The sequence below is a fragment of the Oncorhynchus kisutch genome, linkage group LG13 (assembly GCF_002021735.2).
Source record: "Oncorhynchus kisutch isolate 150728-3 linkage group LG13, Okis_V2, whole genome shotgun sequence".
Taxonomy (NCBI): domain Eukaryota; kingdom Metazoa; phylum Chordata; class Actinopteri; order Salmoniformes; family Salmonidae; genus Oncorhynchus; species Oncorhynchus kisutch.
The window spans coordinates 45,561,331-45,587,665 of NC_034186.2; the positions used below are offsets into that span (position 1 = coordinate 45,561,331).

At 46.3% G+C, this 26,335-nt stretch overlaps 1 protein-coding gene across 14 annotated transcripts in view; it reads right to left on the reverse strand.

Annotated features, from left to right (window-relative positions):
• Positions 1-13,897: 13,897 nt before the first annotated feature.
• opa1 (OPA1 mitochondrial dynamin like GTPase) overlaps positions 13,898-26,335 on the reverse strand; it is a 56,504-nt gene continuing 44,066 nt past the window's right edge. For 13 of the 14 annotated variants that reach the window (XM_031786386.1, XM_031786384.1, XM_020498513.2 and 10 more), the window contains 2 exons: positions 16,426-16,498; positions 14,952-15,757 (listed from right to left, as the gene is read on the reverse strand). In XM_031786386.1, the coding sequence (XP_031642246.1) occupies positions 16,434-16,498 (65 nt within the window). In that variant the 3' untranslated portion in view covers positions 14,952-15,757; positions 16,426-16,433. Of the gene's footprint in view, positions 15,758-16,425; positions 16,499-26,335 lie in introns of all 14 variants that reach the window. The other variant, XM_020498509.2, reaches the window with a different exon arrangement.

The following is a 26,335-nucleotide window of genomic DNA, read 5'->3' on the forward strand; positions in this document are numbered from 1 at the left end:
GAGTGTATGTTCATGACTAAGACGAGGCAACAGTTCACCACTGACAATGCCTTTACCCGGGCGGCGCAGTGGTTAAGGGCGCTGTACTGCAGCGCCAGCTGTGCCATCAGAGACTCTGGGTTCGCGCCCAGGCTCTGTCGTAACCGTCCACGACCGGGAGGTCCATGGGGCGACGCACAATTGGTCTAGCGTCGTCCGGGTTAGTGAGGGCTTGGTCGGTAGGGATGTCCTTGTCTCATGGCGCACCAGCGACTCCTGTGGCGGGCCGGGCACAGTGCGCGCTAACCAAGGTTGCCAGGTGCACGGTGTTTCCTCCGACACATTGGTGCGGCTGGCTTCCGGGTTGGATGCACGCTGTGTTAAGAAGCAGTGTCGCTAGGTTGGGTTGTATATCGGCGGACGCATGACTTTCAACCTTCGTCTCTCCCGAGCCCGTACGGGAGTTGTAGCGATGAGACAAGATAGTAGCTACAACAATTGGATACCACGAAAAAATAAAAAAATAAAAAGACAATGCCTTTACCCCGTGTCTATGGGCAGTTAACCAACCAGGTCAATGCCTCCAAGCCCAGTGTTCAGCATGTGAGGAGTCACCAGGTTACAAAATGCTGCAGGTCTATTATGGGGCCCCGTCCTATCTGCTAGCATGGGAGACAGTAAAACTTTTAGGGCCAGTTACCTTGACTCAGATTAAAGGCTAGTCTTGGACTAGGAAGCACTTTCAATGGAAAATTTGAACATTCAGTTTAGTCCAGGACTAGGCTTAAATCGGTGTCAACTGGCCCAAACAGGTTACTACAGAACAATGCACAAAATGTATAAAAAGTTACAATGAATAAACTGAACTGCAATTTGTTTGGGGGCCTTTATTGGAGTATGAATTCCTCGTCGCAAACCCTCTATGAGCAATAGAATCCCACTGTGCCAGCCACACAGTCTCGCCTCAACCAACAAAACCAATACAAAAGACCAAACTCCTCATCTTTCATTCTCTGTGTGTATGTTTCAGATTAAAGCCCAGAATGTGTGCGTTTCAGATCTTTAAAATCTCCCCGCAGTCAGATCTCTTTGGTCACTGTAGAGGGAACGTGCTGTATCCCCCTGGTCAGAGGATGGGCCTGTTTGCACAGTCCCTGTCAAGCCCCTGCACCCGGAGACCACATTATCCACCTATTAAATCCCTGTCATTATTTACCTTCCTCTTCTTAAAAGGAAGAGCCACGTCTGGGAGATAAAGGGGCCTCCGCTCAGCTCTCGCCAAGGCAGTGTCTGTTTGACTTGAAGCTGGAGAGGCGAGATGCAGGGAGACGGGACTACAGTTGATCCGTAGTGTCAGAGCAAACATTCCTGAGCACAGGACCACAGTGATAGGGGAAAGAGAGACATAGTGACAACACACACCCAGATGGATGCTCGGGCACACGTGGTGTATGCAGTACACACACACACACACACACCCTCTCCCCTGGTTTCGGAGGGCAGGTCCTGGCTTGGAGAGGCCAAGGGGCCATGCACCCGTCCTGGACAATAGGGACAAAGCCATTCGCCAGCAACTGTCAACCACAACAGGCAGTGTAACTGCTTACCCCAAGACACTGACTCAATATTTGAGGAAGTTAAGGGACGTCCTGGTTGAAGAAGGGGCGTGTGGAGGCCGGAGAGGGGGCAGGGGAGATGGTGCCCTATTGTCTCGCAGAGACTGTCTGAATCCTACATTGGATCAGATCAGACTTTTATTTGTATGTAGGATTGCAGAATTCCAGTAATTTCTTCAGGAAATCTTGGTTGGAGGATTTCAGTTTTCTTGCTTATTTACTCTTCATTCCAGGAATCTTCCAACTGTGATTTCTGAGGAAAAAGTACCAGCTTGTGTGCTCATCTAATAATTGAGTTGCTCGCACTTTTGCCCTCAGAACAGCCTAAATTCAATGGGGCATGGACTCTACAAGGTGTCGAAAGCGTTCCACCGGGATGTTGACCCAAATTCTTACCAGTCATGTCAAGTTGGCTCGATGTCCTTTGAGTGGTGGAGCATTCTTTTTTTGTGTGCGTGAATTTACCCCCTTTTTTCTTCCCAACTGGTAGTTACAATCTTTTCTAATTGCTTGCAACTCCCCAACAAGCTCGGGAGAAGGTCGAGTCATGCGTCCTCCGAAACATGATCCGCCAAGCCGCTCTACTACAGCACTTAAACCCCGAATCTCCCTGGCCAAACCCGGACGACACTGGGCCAATTGTGCACCACTCTACGGGGCTCCCGGCTGTGACACAGCCTGGGATCAAACAGAGGCTGTAGTGGCACCTCAGCACTGCGATGCATTGCTGCGCGACTCGGCAGGCCTGGGTGGTGAACCATTCTTGATACGAACAGGAAACTGTTCAGGGTGAAAAACCCAGCAGCATTGCAGTTCTTGACACACTAGCACCTACTACTGTCTCTTCCTCTTCAGTGATTGAAATGGATTTAACAGGTGACAGACATTAATAATGTGCTAATGGTGTCCCGTGTGGATCAGTTGGTAGCGCATGGCACTTGCGAAATCTGGGTTGTGGGTTCGATTCCCATAGGGGAACAGTATAGGAAAAAGTACCAAAAAAATGTATGCACTCACAACTGTAAGTCGTTCTGGATAAAAGCGTCTTCTGAAATGTAAAATGTAAAAATGGATCATAGTTTTCATCAAATCAAATCAAATTTATTTATATAGCCCTTCGTACATCAGCTGATATCTCAAAGTGCTGTACAGAAACCCAGCCTAAAACCCCAAACAGCAAGCAATGCAGGTGTAGAAGCACGGTGGCTAGGAAAAACTCCCTAGAAAGGCCAATACCTAGGAAGAAACCTAGAGAGGAACCAGGCTGTGGGGTGGCCAGTCCTCTTCTGGCTGTGCCGGGTAGAGATTATAACAGAACATGGCCAAGATGTTCAAATGTTCATAAATGACCAGCATGGTCGAATAATAATAAGGCAGAACAGTTGAAACTGGAGCAGCAGCACAGTCAGGTGGAAGTTGAAACTGGAACAGCAGCATGGCCAGGTGGACTGGGGACAGCAAGGAGTCATCATGTCAGGTAGTCCTGGGGCATGGTCCTAGGGCTCAGGTCAGTTGAAACTGGAACAGCAGCATGGCCAGGTGGACTTTCATCTGGTCAATCAATATCATGGAAAGAGCAGGTGTTCCTAATGTTTTGTATACTCATTGTATATCACCCATTTTTATTTATTTCACCTTTATTTAACCAGGTAAGCTAGTTGAGAACAAGTTCTCATTTGCAACTGCGACCTGGCCAAGATAAAGCATAGCAATTCGACACATACAACAACACACATGGAACAAACAAAACATACAGTCAATAATACAGTAGAACGAAAGAAAACAAAAAGTCTATATACAGTGAGTGCAAATGAGGTACGTTAAGGAAATAAATAGGCCATGGTGGCGAAGTAATTACAATATAGCAATTAAACACTGGAATGGTAGATCGGCAGAAGATGAATGTGCAAGTAGAGATATTGGGGTGCAAAGGAGCAAGATAAATAAATAAATACAATGTGGGGATGAGGTAGGTAGATAGCCCATCTGTAAACAGTCCATCTATGTACAGGTGCAGTCATCTGTGAGCTGCTCTGACAGCTGGTGCTTAAAGCTAGTGAGGGAGATGTGAGTCTCCAGCTTCAGAGATTTTTGCAGTTCGTTCCAGTCATGAGCAGCAGAGAACTGGAAGGAAAGACGACCAAAGTAAGAATTGGCTTTGGGGGTGACCAGTGAGATATACCGTAATTGCTGGACTATTAAGCGCACCTGAATATAAACCGCACCCACTGAATTATTTAAAAAATATGTATTTTGTACATAAATAAGCCGCACATGTCTATAAGCCGCAGGTGCCTACCGGTACATTGAAACAAATTAACTTTAAACGAAACACGGCTTGTAACAAAAATTAAACAGTGGCCTACCAAGAAAGTCATTGGTCACTATCTTCCACCTCCTGTGCACTGAAACCACTGAAGTCATCTCCTTCGGTGTCGGAGTTGAATAGCCTCAGAATTGCTTCATCCGATGTTGGATCGTTTATTGTCGCTCTCGTCACTTTCATTCGGAGGCAAATACCCCGCTGAGCTCATGCTGCCCCTTCAACACGCAGCAGTCCAGCCTTTCGAAACCCGTTGATGATAGTGGATTTTTTGACAATGCTCCACGCTGTCAGGACCCACTGGCAGACTTGACCATAAGATGCTCTTCGCATGCGGCCCCTTTTAGTGAAGGATTTCTCCCCACTTGTCATCCAAGCCTCCCACTGAACAAGGAGCGCAACCTTAAATGCACGATTTACACTGATGTCGAGTGGCTGCAAATACTTTGGGCTTTTCTTCCCTCTGAAAGCTTTTGTTGTCTTTTTGCACTGAGTCAGTTCCTCACGCTGCTGTTTCCAACGTCTTATCATCGACTCATTAAGGCCAAGCTCCGATGCAGCAGCTCTATTTCCTTTTCCAACAGCCAGATTTATCGCCTTCAACTTGAAAGCTGCATCATATGCATTTCTCCGTGTCTTTGCCATGATGAGGGTGACAAAATTACTACCGTAAGCAGAATGATGGGAAGTTTGAGCGCGCTCGATTTACGTCACATTATGTGACGGTGCTCAGTTTGATGAATCTTGTGAAAGCGGGAAAAATCCATAAATTAGCCGCGTCATTGTATTAACCGCGAGGTTCAAAGTGTGGGAATAAAGTAGCGGCTTATAGTCCGGAAATTACGGTACATGCTGGAGCGCGTGCTATGAATGGGTGCTGCTATGGTGACCAGTGAGCTGAGATAAGGCAGGGCTCTACCTAGCAGAGACTTGTAGATAACCTGTAGCCAGTGGGTTTGGCGACGAGTATGAAGCGAGGGCCAACCAAAGAGAGCATACAGGTCGCAGTGGTGGGTAGTGTATGGGGCTATGGTGACAAAACGGATGGCACTGTGATAGACTGCATCTAGTTTGTTGAGTAGAGTGTTGGAGGTTATTTTATAGATGACATCACCGAAGTCGATGGTCAGTTTTACGAGGGTATGTATGGCAGCATGAGTGAAGGATGCTTTGTTGTGATATAGGAAGCCGATTCTAGATTTAATTTTGGATTGGAGATGCTTAATGTGAGTCTGGAAGGAGAGTTTTACAGTCTAACCAGACACCCAGGTATTCGTAGTTGTCCACGTATTCTAAGTCAGAGCCGTCCAGAGTAGTGATGCTGGACAGGCGAGCAGGTGCGATGGCGGTTTTGATGTCGTTTAGGACCTTGAGCGTGGCTGAGGTGCACCCATGACCAGCTCTGAAACCAGATTGCATAGCGGAGAAGGTACGGTGGGATTTGAAATGGTCGGTAATCTGTTTGTTAACTTGGCTTTTGAAGACATTAGAAAGACAGGGTAGAATAGATATAGGTCAGTAGCAGTTTGGGTCTAGAGTGTCACCCCCTTTGAAGAGGGGGGTGACCACAGCAGCTTTCCAATCTTTGGGAATCTCAGACGATAACGAAAGAGAGGTTGAATAGGCTAGTAATAGGGGTGGCAAAAATTTCGGCAGATAATTTTAGAAAGCGAGGGTCCAGATTGTCTAGCCCGGCTGATTTGTAGGGGTCCAGATTACACAGCTTTCAGAACATCAGCTGACTGGATTTGGGTGAAGGAGAAATGGTGGGGGCTCTGGCGGTTTGCTGTGGAGGGTGCCGGGGCAGTTGACCGGGGTAGGGGTAGCCAGGTGGAAAACATGGCCAGCCGTAGAGAAATGCTTATTGAAATTCTCAATTATAGTGGATTTATCGGTGGTAACAGTGTTTCCTAGACTCAGAGCAGTGGGCAGCTGGGAGGAGGTGCTCTTATTCTCCATGGACTTTACAGTGAAGCATCAGTCAGAGATGCCTGTATGTGTGTGGTTTATGTTATTTCTTGCTGTTGCGGTTTATTCGACCAAGTACTCTGATTCAATACTCAAGGCCTGAGACTGATAAAAAAAAATAAGACCGCATTATTCAGTTAGTGATATGTATTCATCAAATAGACAACAGTAATGTACGAATGTATAAAAACAGATTCTTAATGAGAAAATGCACAAAAGTAAATCACAAATTCAATGTAACCAAGGGAAAGCAATTGTAAATGTACAATAGCCATAGTCACAAATTCACAGCAACAGAAGTCGGGGAAACACCATTCTCAAGAGGCCATATCAGAATACCCGTACTTGCGTTCTAAATAGTCGTTTATAGTATGTGAAATTTGAAACATTTAGAATGCTTTCAAGGCCAGGATGTCATACTCATTTCATCTTTTCATCTAGTAAAATTCGCTGCACACTGTTGAAAAGAAAATAGTCTTTCGAGACCCACGTGCGCCTGACAACAGCTGACAACACGCTGTACGAAAATTAATGAATGGCGGGAATCAACGCATTTCATGAAGCATTCTCAGCAGGATGAGCCTAGTATGCGGACATTTGATGGGCACTGCACGTTTTTTACTAAAAACAGTATGCTCTAAATAGTACGGAGTACGATTAGTACACAGTATGCAGCTTAAGTAAGTAGTAGGCAAGCCAGATTTCGGCCACATGGCTCCGATTTATCCTAGTCTCAGGGAAAAAAGCTTCCCATTCTCTCAATGAAAGGTTGTCTTTTTTATGCTTGACAGTTCCTGGCAAAAACAGATCACACACCAGTCCATTTAGAAATGCTAAGCCAATTAAGAGTATCAGTTCCATCTAAATCAGCTCAGCATTTCCTAAAAGGACACAAAAAGAATGTTTGGCATTGTTCACTTTACCAGCCGAGCTGTCATCTCTACTCGACTTCACCCAATGTCAACGCCGCCATGCTATAGACGCCGGTCAGAGAACCCTAGCATTGAGCCTGTGTATTCACTCCGAGTCCCCCTGTTTGCATAAGGTTTTAGAGCCTGCTAAGATACCATTCTGGCCAGTCAAGTAATGTCGCCAGACCCTTTTTGCTGTGGCCACACTATGCCACTTAGACAGTGAAAGTGGGTCCTCAGTGTCCCCATCCCGGGACAAGTGTTGGCCCCGTCAGAGGAACTCTACCGGGAGGGATCAGCCTACTGCCTCCCTCCCGCCACTGTGGACACAGATACACATTCATCCTGGCAACGCAGCCTGGACATGGCAACCCACCCCATCCTCCAAACCTGGCAACGCCAGCCCCACCAGAGCAGTTTACCTAAAGGATGAGCTAGCTGAGCCTAGACCTCACCTGCTGGCCCCCGGATTTCCATGAATGCTGGTCGTAATCCCTCTAAGTCCATGCAAACCCGTTACCCCGTGAACTAAAAAGCTCAGGCCAGCCCTCGCTTTCTCCTCTCGCTTTAAGAAACACTTTGTGTGGCGATGTGTTTTTCCATGGCAACTCCTTATCAACACATGAAAGTCCCTGGTCCCTGTCATGAGCCGTTTTTCTCCCTTCCTCCCTCTCGATCCCTGCTGTTTCAATGTGTTTCATTGGGTCCGTTTCGATATTACTGTTTACCCTCTGTCCTGGTAGACGGCGGGTGTCTTGTTAATTGAATTCTAACAGTGTGTTAGCGTGGCTATTGAAAAGGGTGAACAAGCCCGGTGTTTGTGCGTTGCGGGCGACCCTGTGCGTGAGAGTGGACAACAGCGGTCTGGGGAGAGATTAAGGCAGAAATATAGATCAGCCATTGGGAATCCATTAAATGGACCCATTTCCCTCACAAAGCGCTAATTCATTTATGGCTTTCCCTGCCGCGAGACGGTGAGGTCATTTTATGGATTTTTTCACCCCCCTTTTCATCCGGCTCATAGGAATGAATGGTGAGAAGAAATGTGGCAGAGACACACCCTGCGTTATACACTGCCACCCTTGTGCTATCAGTGTCAGGCACACATACACAGGATACACACGGGTTCACTGTTTTTACAATGCACCCATCAGATGGTCAAAAATAAAGTCTAGGCATTTAGAGTAGTTTACAGCTGACCCAGAATCTGACGACAGTGGTGATAGGATACTGTGTGTGTGTGGAGGGTCGCTGACCTCGGTGACTTGGCCGAAATCCCCATGGGCCAAATTCAGCGTTGGAGTAGACCCCACAGCGCAATGGGAAGATGCCTGGGACATAATGAGCACAATAGCCAATTGTGACATCTTTTCTCCCCTGCACAGAAAGCACTGGGCCCTGGGGACAGTAAAGTGTTTGTTGCTGAAAATGGAGAAAAGAGCCTGTTGCTTCTCTTCAGCCCTCTGTCTGATAAGATACAGACTGTCAGTTTGCCTGCAAGGGTGCAAATAAATTAAATACTTAATGTCCAATTGAAAGTGACACACACGTGCTAAAGTGTTTTATTTAAATTAATAAGTAAATAATAATACATTTAAACTCTAATAGCAAATAGAATTGAAAAATTAGTATGAGGTCAAACACTAAAACTTTTCAAACATAGTTTTGGGCATTTGAAGTCTTGAATGGACGCCTTAAAAGCAGATGGCAGTTCTCTCAACACCTCTTCTCTGATCTCCCTTCCATTGGTGGCCCACTGTGAGTGGGGTTCTGGGGTTCTCAGTACAAGCTCTGTCCCACCCTGTCCCTCAGCCTCTCCATCCTTCGCTCTCTAGCCTAGGACACAGAGAGAGGAGGAACAAAGCAATACTCTCCAACAAGCCGGCAAACAAATGCTAACATGACCCAAACTGCCAGGAACCACAACCTCTGAATTTCTCTCTTTCTCCCCAAGACTCATTCACAGTAGTGCGGTCCACACCCACCCCTCACCCTGACCTCCCTATCCCGCCAAAATGCAGGGGAGGGAGGAGTGCGAGTGAGTGGAGGATTAAAAAAGAAAAGAAAAAAAAGAACAAGACTACTCTTTTGAGAAGAGGAGAAATGAAGCTTTGTAAGCGTCTGCTGCAGTGGCACATTTGACAGGTCTTTACCAGTCTTCCATCCCCTTTGTGTCAGGCGCATAATGGTGGGGGGGGAAACAAACTGAGCCACTGTGCCGTTGTGTGGCCGACTATTAGTCAACGTGACAGCCTTTGGAGATGCTAATAGTTGTATAGTGTGTCCTTCCTCCTCTGAACATGGTTATCTGATAGCACAAAGGCATTTTCGTCTGGAGGTTGACTTTTTCCCCCATTCTTCTGAGACTCTGTACAGAGTCATTAGGTTAGGTTTTTTCTTCTTCTTCTTCTTTACAAAAAAGGGTATGTAGCCACCCACGAATGCAAAAATAAAGCCAGTTAACGCGGATGTGTGTACGCCCCCCTCAGGTGGTGGCAGCGAGCAGACCCCTAACGTCCCTAACTTGCCCCCTGGCGACGTGGAAATTCAGTAACAACCAGGTCCTTGTGAAAGAGGAGCGGAGTGGAGGACCTCGAGCCCTTTTGAGATTAATCAGCCAGCCAGGCCTTACACCTCAGCTCCCTCCCCCATACTACCTCAGGGCGGGCCGTATCCAGGAGTTGAGAGAGACCTCGACACGCAGGCTGTTGGGCCCGACTGGGAGCAGCGAGTGCTTGATTACACAGGTCACCAGCACTGAAATACAGTACTGTAGCTTCAAGACAAGATACAGCTGAAGTCGGAAGATTATATGCACTTAAGTTGGAGTCATTAAAACTCATTTTTCATTCACTCCCACAAATATCTGGTTAACAAACTATCGTTTTGACAAGTTGGTTAGGACATCTACTTGTGTATGACACAAGTCATTTTTCCAACAATTGTTTACAGACAGATTATTTCACTTATAATTCAATGCATCACAATTCCAGTGGGTCAGAAGGTTACATACACTAAGTTGACTGTGCCATTAAAAAGCTTGGAAAAATCCAGAAAATTAGGTCATGGCTTTATCTGATAGCACAAAGACATTTTCGTCTGGAGGTTGACTTTTCCCCAATTCTTCTGATAGGCTAATTGACATCATTTGAGTCAATTGGAGGTGTACCTGTGGATGTATTTCAAGGTCTACCTTCAAACTCAGTGCTTCTTTGCTTGACATCATGGGAAAATGAAAGGAAATCAGGCAACACCTCAGAAAAAAAATGGCAGACCTCCACAGGTCTGGTTCATCATTGGGAGCAAATTCCAAAACGCCTGAAGGTACCACGTTCATCTGTACAAACAATAGTGTGCAAGTATAAACACCATGGGACCACGCAGCCATCATACCGCTCAGGAAGGCTTCGTGTTCCGTCTCCTAGAGATGAACGTACTTTGTTGCGAAAAGTGAAAATCAATCCCAGAACAGCAGCAAAGGACCTTGAAGATGCTGGAGGAAACGGGTACAAAAGTATCTACACTGCTCAAAAAAATAAAGGGAACACTAAAATAACACATCCTAGATCTGAATGAATGAAATATTCTTATTAAATACTTTTTTCTTTACATAGTTGAGTGTGCTGATAAAATAAAATAAAAATATGAATGGAAATCAAATGTATCAACCCATGGAGGTCTGGATTTGGAAAACCACACTACAGGCTGATCCAACTTTGATGTAATGTCCTTAAAACAAGCCAAAATGACGCTCAGTAGTGTGTGTGGCCTGCACGTGCCTGTATGACCTCCCTACAACACCTGGGCATGCTCCTGATGAGGTGGCGGATGGTCTCCTGAGGGATCTCCTCCCAGACCTGGACTAAAGCATCCGCCAACTCCTGGATAGTGTGGTGCAACGTGGCGTTGGTGGATGGAGCGAGACATGATGTCCCAGATGTGCGCAATTGTATTCAGGTCTGGGGAACGGGCCGGCCAGTCCATAGCATCAATGCCTTCATCTTGCAGGAACTGCTGACACACTACAGCCACATGAGGTCTAGCATTGTCTTGCATTAGGAGGAACCCAGGGCAAACCGCACCAGCATATGGTCTCACAAGGGGTCTGAGGATCTCATCTCGGTACCTAATGGCAGTCAGGCTACCTCTGGCGAGCACATGGAGGGCTGTGCGGCCCCCCAAAGAAATGCCACCCCACACCATGACTGACCCACAGCCAAACCGGTCATACTGGAGGATTTTGCGGACAGCAGAACGTTCTCCACGGCGTCTCCAGACTGTCACATGTGCTCAGTGTGAACCTGCTTTCATCTGTGAAGAGCACAGGGTGCCAGTGGCGAATTTCACAATCTTGGTGTCCTCTGGCAAATGCCAAACGTCCTGCACGGTGTAAGGCACTCATACCACCCTCATGGAGTCTGTTTCTGACCATTTGAGCAGACACATGCACATTTCTGGCCTGCTGGAGGTCATTTTGCAGGGCTCTGGCAGTGCTCCTCCTGCTCCTCCTTGCACAAAGGTGAAGGTAGCGGTCCTGCTGCAGGGTTGTTGCACTTCTATGGCCTCCTCCACGTCTCCTGATGTACTGGCCTGTCTCCTGGTAGCGGCTCCATGCTCTGGACACTACGCTGACAGACACAGCAAACCTTATTGCCACAGCTCGCATTGATGTGTCATCCTGGATGAGCTGCACTACCCTGAGCCACTTGTGTGGGTTGTAGACTCCATCTCATGTTACCACTAGAGTGAAAGCACCGGCAGCATTCAAAAGTGACCAAAACATCAGCCAGGAAGCATAGGAACTGAGAAGTGGTCTGTGGTCACCACCTGCAGAACCACTCCTTTTATTGGGGGTGTCTTGCTAATTGCCTATAATTTCCACTTGTTGTCTATTCCATTTGCACAATAGTATGTGAAATTTATTGTCAATCAGTGTTGCTTCCTAAGTGGACAGTTCGATTTCACAGAAGTGTGATTGACTTGGGAGTTACATTGTGTTGTTTAAGTGTTCCCTTTATTTTTTTGAGCAGTGTATATAGACATAAGCTGAAAGGCTTCTCAGCAAGGAAAAAGCCACTGCTCCAAAACCGGCATAAAAAAGCCAGACTACGGTTTGCAACTGTACGTGGGGACAAAGATCGTACTTTTTGGAGAAATGTCCTCTGGTCTGATGAAACAAAAATATAACTGTTTGCCCATAATGACCATTGTTACGTTTGGAGGAAAAAGGGGGAGGCTTGCAAACCGAAGAACAACATCCCACCCGTGAAGCACGGCGGTGGCAGCATCATGTTGTGGGGGTGCTTTGCTGCAGGAGGGACTGGTGCACTTCACAAATTAGACAGCATCACGAGAAAGGAAAATTATGTGGATATATTGAAGCAACATCTCAAGACATCAGTCAAGAAGTTAAAGCTTGGTCGCAAATGGGTCTTCCAAATTAACAATGACCCCAAGCATACTTCCAAAGTTGTGGAAAAATGGCGTAAGGACAACAAAGTCAAGGTATTGGAGTGGCCATCGCAAAGCCCTGACCTCAATCCTATAGAACATTTGTGGGCAAAACTGAAAAAGCGTGTGCGAGCAAGGAGGCCTACAAACCTGGCTCAGTTACACCAGCTCTGTCAGGAGGAATTGGCCTAAATTCACCCAACTTATTGTGGGAAGCTTGTGGAATGCTACCCGAAACGTTTGACCCAAGTTAAACAATTTAAAGGCAATGCTACCAAATACAAATTGAGTGTATGTAAACTTCTGACCCACTGGGAATGTTATGAAAGAAATAAAAGCTGAAATAAATCACTCTACTATTATTCTGACATTTCACATTCTTAAAATTAAGTGGTGATCCTAACTGACCTAAGAGGGAATTTCTACTATGATTAAATGTCAGAAAACTAAGTTTAAATGTATTTGGCTAAGGTGTATGTAAACTGTTAAATCCACTTCAAATCAGTGTAGGTGAAGGGGAGGAGACAGGTTAAAGAAGGATTTTTAAGCCTTAAGACATGGATTGTGTACGTGTGTCATTCAGAGGGTGAATGGACAAGACAGAATATTTAAGTGCCTTTGAAAGGGGTACGGTAGTAGGTGCCTGGCGCACCGGTTTGAGTGTGTCAAGAACTGCAGCACTGCTGGGTTTTTCATGCTCAACAGTTTCCTGTGTGTATCAGGAATGGTCCCCCACCCAAAGGACATCTAGCCAACTTGACACAACTGTGGAATCCTATCGACATCTTGTAAAGTCCATGCCCAGACGAATTGAGGCTGTCTGAGGGGAAAAGGGGGTTACACTCATTATTAGGAAGGCGTTCCTAAGGTTTTATACACTCACACCTTATTCTAAAATTGATGAAATAAAACAATTTCCTCGTCAATTTACACACAATACCCCATAATGACAAAGTAAAAACTGTTGTTTTATTCTGACATTTCACATTCTTAAAATAAAGTGGTGATCCTGACCTAAGACAGGGATTTTTCTTTACTAGGATTGAATGTCAGGAATTGTGGAAAAACTGAGTTTGAATGTATTTGGCTGAGGTGTACATAAACTTCCGACTTCAACTGTAGGTTTGAGCAACAACAACACACTAAGCACAGCTGTCTAAAGAAGCGTGCTGTATACAAATGGGGTGGACATTTAAGTGATTTCATATACTCTCCCAACAAGCACAAAGCCAACTTTTTGTTTTCCTTTACCATTCAAGTTCTACATTACTCAATGTCGATAAATGAGATACAGACCTGAAGGAGGGCGCACGGGGGATTTCCGCAGCTCAGGAGGATGCATACTATGTCTGCGAGGTAAAAACTAAAAAGTCTTCAGTCCAAAGGTCAGACCAACAAGACCGTCGTCCGTGCGGCAGATTATCGCCCGCTGGGTATGAACAGTTCAACATGTAGAATCGCTGGGGAACGGACCAAAAAATATTTTAAAAAGACGGCCGATGTTCTGGGGTCAGAGGCGATCAGACGGCCACCCCACAGCGCTCGGCCGAGGTTTGTGTTAGCTTGTCTTGTCCTCAACACTTCGACAACACTCTGCGGCAGCAGAAGGTAGACGGATGTAGTCAACAGAACATGGACATGACTTCATGGAAAATGCTACTTTTTTTTTTTATTAACGTCAATTTGATTTTCACTTATTTTCTTAAACACAATCAAATCTGTAATAAATAAAGCACATCTGAAGGGCTATACCATGCAAACACCTCATTCTACAACATAAAAGAGAACTGTACGTGTTGAACCGACCGATGGATATACTGTTACAAGCACATTGAACTCTGATATTCCTCCCATAAGCAATAACAGATGCATGATTGGTATTAAATGTACATGTACACAATGTACGGTATACATACCCACATACACATATGAAAGAGCTGGGTTAAGAATGCGACTAACTCCTTTAGTGCATCTTATCATGAGATAGGCTTTAGAGCCGGGAGCAAAGAGTGAAGGGGAGAGGGGAAAGAGTGAAGGGGAGAGGGGAAAGAGTGAAGGGGAAAGAGTGAAGGGGAGAGAGAAAAGAGAGAGAGAGAAAGAGATAAAGAAGGCGAGAGAGAGAGAAAGAAAGAGAGAAATAAAGAGAGAGAGTGGTATAGAGATGAGGATGAAGTGGACAGAGGAGACGAGAGGGCTCGACAGGAGAGGAATAGGGAAGAGCGAGAATAAAGAGGCAGAAGATCATGGAGAGGCAGAAGATCATGGAGAAGCAGAGGCAGAAACAGTGAAAGTACGAGTCAAAGGAGGGGAGGATAGTGTGTGGTTGTGTCCAGTACCAGGAACCCAATCCGTACTTTATCACCACGTTTGAATCGAGCGAGGTCACTAGCGTCCTTCCCCCACCAATGTGGTTCCATCCACAGCAGATTGAACTGGATTCTAGTCCAATAGAAACCAAAGCTGGATCTTTTCCAGAACGAACATGGTACAGAGGTTGCTTAGTCCCGTAGTGAAATGAACAGCTATCACATAAACTTGTGATGATGAGGTGCACACACACACAGAAGGTCACAGAGAGAGGTACTTAGTGGGCTCGTGCACACTTCCTATCAAATAGCAGGCACAACTCTCAAATCAGGTCTGCTTCGACAAAATAAAAATCTACATTATATTGTGTGGAATAGATGAACCACTGTTAATATATGTGAGTTTTGGGAGGATGACTGTTGTACCAGTGTGAACTATGGGGTTCAGTGACGTCGATAAGTTGTAAGAGTTGGACTAGAGCTAGCCACTGGGCTAACTAAAGTGCAATAGCAATAAGAAGTCCTCGAAAATCATGTACTACATAGGGAAAAGGGTGCTATTTTGGAAGCAACCATCGGACCGGTGCTGAAGCCAATTTAAACACATTCCCAACCAAAGGAAAGGAAGTGTGAAGAGAGAGAAAACCTGTACAACATCGTCGAGAGCAAGAGAGATGTCGCTCGGTCAGTCAGGTGGTGTGTAACTTCAAGCTCGTCTTTTTCCTCCCCATCTCTTAGTCTTCCGTGTCGAAAGAGTGAAAAGACGAGCAAAAAAAAAAAAAAAAAGAAGAGGCAGAAGACAGTTGTTGGATTGCTGTCTGAAGAGGACACGTCTGGTGAACACATCCAGGGCCTTTAAAGCCCTGTGGAGAAGGCATGAGGCTGTGATAGGGAGGCCACCCAGATCTGAGAAAGTGCTCGATGCTCTGCCACGCTGGTAAACGGACCCAGCTCAGTTTAAAAGGGCTCTGTCCGACACACTCCACTTCTCTTCCCTGTGCTGCGGCTCCTTCTTTCCTTTCATTCCCCTCCTTTCTTGTCGGTGAGGTGTGTAGAGGGGAGCGGTGAGCTAAGCCATAGACATTAAAATCAGATTTGGGGGTGGGGGAGTAGTCATTTACAGGGGGGGGGGGGGGGGGGGGGGGTTGTTTTCTTTGATCAGTGCATTGCTTCTGGGATCCGCAGGTTTGCTTCCAATGGTTTCTGCCAAGACAAAGGGTGAGATAGTTAAAATCATTCCACAGAACACTCGTTACTGGTTGGACAGTGACACTATCAACCAGCAATGAGCTGCATCATTTGAATAGAAGCTAAGGGATGTGCATCTAGATCCATGGGCTCCGATACAGGAAAGATACTTTTAACTGGAAACCATTTGGTACAATTTGATTAGTGGAACTAATCGGTGCGATTTGATTCATTTCAATTCAATACAGTAACAATTGTTTTCTATTTTAAATATATATCTGATAGTGCTATAGTAGTATATATATATATATATAGTGCTGATAGATCAGAGGGGTCAGAGAGAAGTGCGTGAATGATGTAGTGTTTGAGCTGAGCCATAGGGCAGACTGAGCATTTACCACTATAAGATTAGGGGGGGGGGCACTTTGTTTTTGTCCCCCCACTTTTTATTTAATAAAAACTTTCATTACCCACTGATTAACTTGTCAGTTAATGGCCCAACACTCTTAAGTGCTGGCAAAACTTTGGAATGAGTAGGTGTGTCCAAACTTTTGACTGGTACTGTATGTATTCACATGATTTGAGGTATGTTAGAGACATTTCTGTACAATGCTGGCCACTAATAGTCAATGTACTGTAGCACATGTGAGTGATCTACAATGAGATCACTGAGAGTCAGATACCTGATGCTCTACTTCTCCTTGTGAAGAGCTTCTATGAAGGCTTCAAGTTTCTCCTGAATCTCACGGACTTTCTCTGCAGAGGAGGAAAGACCAAAGGGAGTGGGTTAGTTGAGAATTTAAAACAAACAGCGGATATGGAGCAGGGTTGGGTCAATTCCAAATTGAAGACAGGCAATTCAAGAAGTAAACGAAAAATTCTGACTTTGTGGATTTTATTTTTTATTTTCAATGAATTCTCAACAAATTTACAAGGAGAACCTATGTTAAAAAAGTTCATATTTTAGAATTGTTCAATTTAAATAACTTCCTGAATTGACGGACTTCGAAGTGACCCCAACCCTGATATGGAGCATCCAAGATGCCTCAGTTCATACAGTACGTCACAGAAAACCACTTGTGAGTGGTTGATTCTGCTAAGAGGCCTATTCTATTCTATTGTGTTAGTATTTGCGAGACAACCCAAGGAGTTTGAGATGTTTCTCAGAACCGTGGCGTCCAACTACCAGTGACACAAGTTACAGCTCAAATATAAAAATGCAACATGCAACCATTTCAAATTTTACTGAGTTACAGTTCGCATAAGGAAACCAGTCAATTGAAATCCATTAATTTGGCCCTAATCTCTGGATTTTACAACTGGGAATACAGGTATGAATCTGTTGGTCACAGATCCTTGCGACATTGGGCCCTGCATTATCATGCTGAAACATGAGGTGAGGGCGGTGGATGAACAGCATGACAATGGGCCTCAGGATCTCGTAACGATATCTCTGTCCATTCAAATTGCCATTGTTAAAATGCAATTGTGTTCGTTGCCCGTAGCTTATGCCTGCCCATACATTAACCTCACCACGGGGCACTCTGTTCACAGCGCTGACATCAGCAAACTGCACGCCCACACGACGCCATCTGCCCGGTATGGTTGAAACCGGGATTAATCCGTGAAGAGCACACTTCTCCAGTGTGCCAGTGGCCATGGAAGGAGAGTCCACTAAAGTCGGTTACAATGCTGAACTGCAGTCAGGTCAAGACCCTGGTGAGGATGACGAGCATGCAGGTGAGCTTCCCTGAGACGGTTTCTGACAGTTTGTGGAGAAATTCTTTGGTTGTGCAAACCCACAGTTTCATCAGCTGTCTGGGTGGCTGGTCTCAGACGATCCTGCAGGTGAAGAAGCCAGATATGGAGGTCCTGGGCTGACGTGGTTACAAGTGGTCTGCACTTGTGAGGCTGGGTAGATGTACTGCCAATTTCTTTAAAACAACGGAGGCAGCTCATGGTAGAGAAATGAACATCGAATTCTCTGGCAACAGTTCTGTTGGACATTCTTGCAGACAGCATGACAATTGCACGCTCCCTCAAAACTTGAGACATCTGTGGCATTGTGTGTGACAAAACTGCACATTTTAGGGAGGCCTTCTATTGTTCCCAGCACAAGGTGCCCCTGTGTAATGATCATACGGTTTAATCAGCTTCTTGGTATGCCACACCTGTCAGGTGGATGGATTATCTTTGCAAAGGAGAAAAGCTCACCAACAGGAACGTAAACAAATTTGTGCACAAAATTGGAGAGAAATAAGCTTTTATGCATATGAAAAATTTATCCGATTTTTTTTATTTTAGCTCATGAAACATGGGACCAACACCTTATATGTTGTGTTTATATTTTTGTTGTGTTCATAATAGCCTATGGCATACCTTCACAGTGTGTGAATTGTGAAACCAACGCCCTGAAATGTTGCAGAATAACAGACTTGTCACAGGCCATTGTGCCTCCACTGTCACCTCTTATTTCAGCCCAACAGCAGATGGTTCCCCACTGACAGCCCTCAAACCTAAAAAAAAAGACCACTTCAGTGAAATATTCTGATGAAGAGGAGTTGTGGGCCATTTCAAGTAAGCTCACCGCCACATCAAAGACCCCCCCCGAACCGATGACATGTTATGTCCCCCCAGGCACACGTCTAGCTAATGGACGGGAGATACCATGACAACATTCCACATGAAAGGGGAAATATACTGGAGAAACGTTGAGTCACCAACTCCCGCCGTTGGGGTCGTTTCGAGGAGAAATCTGTCCATATGACAACATGTACTGTCACACGAGGGACTGCAGTAACAGAGACTCTTTAAATCACTGATTTAACAATGGCAAGAGTAAAGTCTATGGGCCAGAGAGAGAGAAAGAGAGGCCTATAGGGGAGTAGCAGTGCCAGCTGCACCCATCCTTGGCCCAGTCTCTCCTTCGCGCTCTATTCCAGTAGACTAATCCGACTGGAGTTGCCCCAAGCACAAACTCAAACAAAACTCTGAGGCACAAACTGCAACTCAGCTACTTCCAATCAGCCTCACGAGATGCAAATCAGAAGAGTATCTTCAAATAGTTTTGACTCAAAAAGGTCGGAAAGCTTCAAAACCATAAGTCGCCTTGATTTCCACGGGGACAATAAATCATAGCGGTTTAGACATGGGAACAACTATGTCTTAAGTGTCCATTTCAGGTCAACACAAAAGGTGGGAGCTGCATGCGTGCTTTAGAGGGTAACCTCATCCTAGAGCGAGGGGCTCGTGCGAGACCCTTTGAAGGGGAACGGGTGCAGAGGTATCCCTTTCTGACGGATGAAAGGCACACGGCAGCCTTTGAGAACACGCGCGCGCACGCTCGCGCACACACCTCGGAGCCCTGAAATATAACACTAAAAGTGCTGAGAAAACACTGACCTCACACAAACACAGTGGAAAAACAGCACAAGCTGTGTCAGAAAAGCACCTATCCCCCTCCTCTCTCTCTCTCTCCACACACACACACACTCCTGGCAGGTGGCAAAAAGAAATTCCCCAGCCTTTGATACTCAGTAAACACGTCAGGGCACAATAGGGAGGCGGTAAGGGGAGATTACAACACCTAATGGAGGCATTAGGGCTGGGAGAGAGGGCACGCTGACACGGTTCCACGGCTCCACTACCACGGCAGGTGTGGCGAGGCTGAAACCTTACCCGGCTGGAGCCCCACTCTCGAACCATACCGCTCAAAAAGAAAGTTATGGAGCACACATACCGGGAGGAGGAGTGTGGGCCAGGATCCGGCCGCAAAACATCATTTCAAATCGGATGAGGAGTACTAGCAACATCTGTCTGACCCAGACCCGCGGGAGAAGAGGGGGAAAAAAAGGAGTAGGAGAGGGTACATCTCTGTCACATCAAAACAAGGGAAACCCCTGGGGTCGCCTTCAGAGCGTCACTGCTGAGCGGAGTCTAGATGTGACGGTGACACGGGAGCTATTGTGTCGAGTTAATTGCTTGATGTGGACCACTTACTGCAACAGGTCAACCACAGGGGGTAACCTTATCTGAAGTCCATTTTACAGTGTTATAGCAGTTCTCTTACCTTATAGCTGTAGGTCTCAATATATATATATTTTTTTACCAGAATTTGATAGGTAAAACGGTGTGTTATAATGAAGGCCCTGCCATCTTGCGGGAGAAAAGCGAGGGCACGCACGGCTCTGAATGGCAGCTTTCAGAAAAAGCCAATATTTTGGGCAGCAACAGTGAGAAACAGATTTATTTCTCTTCCCCATCTGTTTGTCCGACAAGACGACAAGGGAAAGAAAAGGCCACAACAAGGCGGCTTTCCTTTTGAGGCGTACGGAAATGCAACACACGAAGTGGACAGAGTCGCCGTTCCTTGCCTGTTGCCTCAGAGGAATAAAAATTAAAACAAATCTATATAGGCGCATGTTTACCTAAGAGATGAGCCCTGAGACACTGCTATTCAGCCGCCCCCCCCTTTATCTCGTCATGAATATTCCAATAATCCTTTGGCCTCTATCCCAGAGGCCCCTTTTCAGGTGGCTGGCTGAGGGGGGGGGGGGGGGGGGGGGGACTCCGGGCCTTTCCCAATCCCCTCTTTCAGGTCCCTCTCTCGGCTGATCTCCACATGAAATTATCTCTCTTTCACTCCCACTCTGCTGAGCTGTATAGGCTGTAAGCCTTCGGTGGCCGGAGCAGGAGAAGGGACTGAGGGAAAATCCTTTAATTGACCTGTAATTAGACTGTGAAACAGTGTGGTCCGGGCTGAACAACTGCTCCATACAGATGGAGAGAAGAGAGACCGTAATCTCTTTAATATGGGGGATGCCCCTCTCTAGAGTTTGACGTGAAAGGAGAAAGGCAGACGTTAGAGAAGGGAGACTGTATTAGAGAAAGTGTCAACGCAAAGGCTTTCTGTGGGTAACGTTCGGTGCCAAGACCAGCCCCTGTTGTTTTTGCATGGTGCTCCAGTCCAGCATCAGCCAACTCAAGACAGGACCGAGTTCACTGCCTGGTCAGGAGGCTCCCGTCCCAAACTGTCATCATTCAAAAAAATGAAATGAGTTAACTTCTCTTGTCACAAGCAAGGTTACAGTCGGGGGGGGGGGGGGGGGTGATCCGACTCTTTGAACGTCTGCATGCGCGATCCTGTCCTGACTGAAAGCCGATCTCTTAATGCAACAAGCAGAAGAGTGGGCCGTCGCCATGTCACTTGACTCGTCTCTAAATCTGTATTGTAACACGCTATAAAAACGTAAGGGCTGCAGGAGGCGGACGCAGAAAGCGGAATGTCGTCGGCAAAACGCGCCCCGTCAGTGGCAAAGCCATGAATCAGGGCTGGCTCTGGAGGGCTCATCTAGGAACCAGATGCTTGAGTAGAGCAGAACCAAGGAGTCGAGCCCGGAGCCTGAACAGGTTCAACCCGGGGTCACCAGAGGGGCCAGACTAAACAAAGTTGCAGAGCGGGGAAAACCAACGCCAGGTGAAGACGTGCTGTGTAGTTTCTTGTACAGTTTTATTGACAGACATCGACACAGCTTTTATAAAAGGGCGAGATGTCAACAACTTTGTGCATGCAGGGGATTGTAAAATTGGTTAACGAGCAAAATCTGGAGATTTCATTTCCTAAGTGGATTTATCTTAGCTCGCAGCACACTACTGGATTCAACAGGTTTAATGTTGGAAAACAGCAGTGTGATCAAACACAGAGGACGATGAATTTGAGAAAAAGGAATCCATACAAAAAGGGATCCATATTTCTTAATTTTTCCAACAAAATCATAACATCACTGGTCTTACTTTACCTGGACACGATTGAGACTGTATTTCACATACCAGTGCAGAGTAATGACAAGTCTTTTATACTGTAAAAACTGTGCAAGACACTCAAGCTGGAAATTCTGAAAATATCTATGTAATTTGTGAGTTGTTTTGGGGGGGGTTGTAAATCATGGTAAAATCACAGAGAGCCAGAGTTCCCAGGCTTCTAAAGCCAACCTTTTGCACTCACATGGTCTGTACTGCAGCTAAGTAGCCTGGACAATCAATCTTACTGGGTAATGTCGGCCTGATAATCTCGGGGTGACAGAGTGTTTATGTTAAATCACTGCCATAATCCCTCAGAGCCACAGGTGTGGACTGCCCGCCGCCGAGCGCCCGGGCGTGTGTGAACGCGCACATAAGCAGGCAGACAGACACATTGAACAGAGTCAACTGTAATGTGTTCAATACCAAGGCATAGTCTGACTGTGGCACACAGCACATCCATAATCAGGGTCGACACCTTGGAAAGAGCCCCCCCCCTCCATCTGTCTCTCCGTCTACACGACTTCTATCACACGCAGACAAATTTGGGAGGTCCGACTCATGTCAGTCAGTCCCGCGAAGGTAAGTACCATGAAGGAACAGCGCTGATCCCAAATGAACCACAGAGACGGCCGACGACACCCATCAGAACACACACACACCACTACAACTCCCTCCGCTAAATACGGCTTTCCAGTCCTGAGAGCACACACCTGTCCCAGTGACACGTAGTACAGCAGGATCTGCAAACAAACATTGAATTCCTTAACGCCACCGCAAGAGTGAAATGTGTCATTGCAAGCACAATCAAAACACCATCTCTGAAAACGTACATCAAGTTTATTTTATCTATAACCAGGATATCATCCAACCATTTCACGCAGAGGAATTACCTGACGAGTGGGGGGGGGGTCAGAACCTGCCTGATGGAAACAGGAAGTATTCATAAAAGTCGACAGACAGTTTGTTCCTTCGAGCATGGTGGGATCTTTTTGTTTGTAAAATGAATTAAGCAAGAAATGGCGGAGGAAACCATAAATTCGAAGTAAACTCGGAACTCCCACTACGACTCGGGAAAGCTTGCAATTTATTAGGCTACAGAAGACATGGTGATGAGCTTGAAGCTCCTTTCCAATAAACACTGAGGGTCTTATTCTGGTGCTTGGCTGCCATTTGACAAAATTTCACATTTGACATAAAAATAAATAAAAATCTCACTAACCCATAATAATCTCATCATGTTGGCTAGCCTAACTGCACCGTATCTGCGAGCTGTTGGCTAAAGCACATGTATCAAGACCAAAATGGATCAAGACCAAAATGGGCACATTGTCCATATAACACAACAGTTTGTGTGAGTTGAAAATAAGTCTGGAAATTTCACCTGTATTTTTTATGTGGTACATTTAAATGGAAAAAGTGTTTTTTATGTGCACTATGTCATTACGCAAAGCCTTTGATGTGCAAAAAGCCCGTTTGATGGGAACATCTCTGGCGGGAAAACGGGCATATTGTTTTGATGCAGATTTTAGAATTCGTATTGAAAATCTATCGCCAATAGGATGGAAATCTAGCTATTGTCAGTGGGCGACGGGAAGAAGTCTGATAAAATATCTAATACACAAAAACGAGAAGACTTGGCAACTTAAAGCATTCAGCAGTAAACTTGATCCAAATCTAACCCCTGGTAGCCCATGTGCAGGGAAGACATTGAGAAAATCCCCCATTTCAACTGTTCAAAAAAACTAAACTAAAAGAAAAGAGAAGACTTAAAACAGACTGCTCCATTTTTACCATGCGAGGGAGGAAGTGTGTGGTTTTCCTATTACCGCATCCTCTTATTTGAGCCGTGGACAGCTAACAGGGGCCTAAGTGTGTGAACAGTAACGGTGCTGTCAGACAATGCATCCCAAATGGCATTCTAATTCTCCATATAGAGCACAACTTTTGACCGGAGCTCTATGGGGCCATGGTCAAAAGTGGTGCACTACATAGGAAATTTGGGAGACAGACTGTGTCTTGAGTGACAGGAGGATCTGCAGGAATGGGGCCCTTGGGGCCCTGCTGGGAGGGAAAGAGACGGTCGGAATCCTCACTGGGCACTCATCTGTCCCACATCACGACTTCCTCCACTTCCTCTTTTCCCACCGATCACTCTGTCAGGAGCACCAGGGACGTGTCTCTACACTCCTCAGAGGCTTCCATTCCTTGTAACCTTTTCTTGATGATCACCGATAGGTGACAGGTTGCGTAAACATGTCCCCCAATGGCCTGAAACAGCTTCCATTGCCTTGTACTTCTTTCACACACATTAGTGCTTTCATTTGTTGCTTTTAGTGGTCTTGGAGGAGGCAAGGAGAGGAGGGTAGATGAGTATTGAGACAAGGCCTGGGAAAGGCAGGTCCAACAGCCTACCCAGTCTCTTTCTGGCTGAGTCTCTGACAGGGTGGACAGTCTCCAAAAATGTCCCCTGCCCCTTTATCCTCCACACTCAGGCAGAGCAAGGAGAGATTTACAACCACCCGGGGACTGCTGCTGCGGGGCCTGTGAAACAGATGCAGGGGAATAGGGGGATGGGGTAAGGGCGCGGGGTCACCAAAACACCAGGGACGTGTCGGAGGGAGCGTGGACAGCCCGCCCTGGCTCCCAGTCTCAGCGAGGAAGGAGGGGACAGGGGGAGGAGGTTAGGAGGTCGTGAGTGGGACTGGGAGCGGCTGGCTGGCCGGGTGTAGGGAGGGCCTCTGATCCAGCTGTTGGAAAGACGGAAGTTGTTTCCTCCACTGGCTGTCAGGGAGGGGTATAAACAGTCCTCTGTCAGAGAGGAGGGGATGGGGGGCAGACCCACATGTGCTTTTAACATCAGACATGCTCCCTGTTCCTTCTATGTAAAAAAACAAAAAAAAAACACAAAAAAAAACACAAATATGTGTACACATGCGTTGTGCGTGTGAGCTTGTGCATGCAAGAGCCCATCCATGGTCGGGAGTTTGGTGTGTGTGAGAGAGCTAAGACAGGAAGAGAGCTGGCTGCAGATGAAAGGAAAGACAGAGCAGTATGTTTTAAAGCAGCGTTATGACAACTCTAAATGTAGTGTTTGTCTACTCCCAGCCCCGGAGAAAATGGACAAGTTGGCCCAGAGTCAATCTTTGATGTTTCCTCTTTACGAGAAAACTTCTAAACTAGCACTACAATTAATGCCAGAGTCTGAATCCCAGACGGCACCCTATTCCCTATGTAGTGCACTACCTTCGACCAGGGCCCATAGGCCTTCCCATTTGGGGCACAGTCAGAGGATATACACTCAGAAAAAAAAAAAAAAAAACTCTGCTTTGAAAATACAGCCTCTAACGTCCATTTATGATAAAAGCACTTCTTTCACCATCTATTTGTCTATGTGAAGACATGAGGGGAAAGCTGACAAAATGCTTTTTTTAAACCACCAAATTGATGTACAGATCTTAGAGGAGAGTAAAAGCTTAACCTAAAGGGGCAGCCAATTCATTTGCCAACGCATTCAAACGCAACGGGGCCCTTGAGAGAGCAAGAGCAGCATCAAATGGCCCCTAAGTGATTAAAGGGACAATTGGAGATCTGAAAAATAAGACAGTGGTCATCCCGCCACTTGTTCTGGTAAAACGGCTGAGGGACTGTGGATTGGCAAAAAGAGCTCCAAATCGAACGTATAGCCCAAAGCATCCTCCCATGTAAAACAAGTGTGATGAAATGTTGCTCCTCAGGAATCCAGAACCCCAGTACAGGCAACAGTACATAAAACTCATGGACATGCTACGTCGCTCCATACACACGCAACAAACAAGTGCCATCTTGTCCTACGGCAGATGCTTAGGCTTCCTCTAAGAGGAGAGAGCAAACAGATAGTGTGTGTGTGTGTGTGTGTGTGTGTGTGTGTGTGTGTGCGCGCGCGGGGGGCAGGGGCGGGGAATTTCTGCTGTGACCTGCCGCCCAGAGCAAACACAGTAAAACCTTGCGCGCACACACACACACCTAATACTCCTATAGGTCTTCCACTACCGCAGGAGGAAACAGAGGAGTACTTCTCACTGAGCCTCGCTAATCACTCCAGAGGAAGAGCAGCTCAAAGGAGAGGAGGGAAGGGAGGGGGGGAGAGATAAAAGGGATAGAGGGAGAAGACGTGAGATGGAGGAGTGTGTGAGGGCATTCCACGGAGCAGGTCCAGACAACCTAGAGTGCTATTGTACACACACACACACACACACACACACACACACACACAATACCAGTACTAAGCTCGCGGGGAGAGCTAGAAAAGACCAAGGGATGAAGGTGAAGAGAAGTGCGTATGGTGTGTGGTGTGTGTGCACGCACGCTGGCATGTGTCTGTGTACAGGAGCACTCTGTCTGCCTGTGTGCTGTGAGACACGCGCTCTCCATCAATGTGACAAGCTGCATAAACACCCGCAACTTCCCTTTCAGGGCCACAACTTCATGGCATCTGAAAAGCAAAGGCTTATGCTTTCAGAGAGGAGGGAGACCAGAGCGGGTGGGCGTTCACACAGCACATGTTCTCCCATCATGAGGAGTCAAAGGGGTGTCAGTCTGTCATAAGGCAAAAACGATAAAGGCGAGAGAGAGAGAGATGGGGAAGAGGGAAAGAGATAGCGAGAAGGAGAAAAAAAAAAGAGAGATGGAAAACAGAGCAAGGGTTAAAAGAGGCACGTAGACAGAGGGAGAGTGTGTATTCTTGGGTTGTTGTAATTGAGTTGTGTATTACTGGAATTAAGGCAGCAGCCCACATCCAGTCAGTCGTCTCCT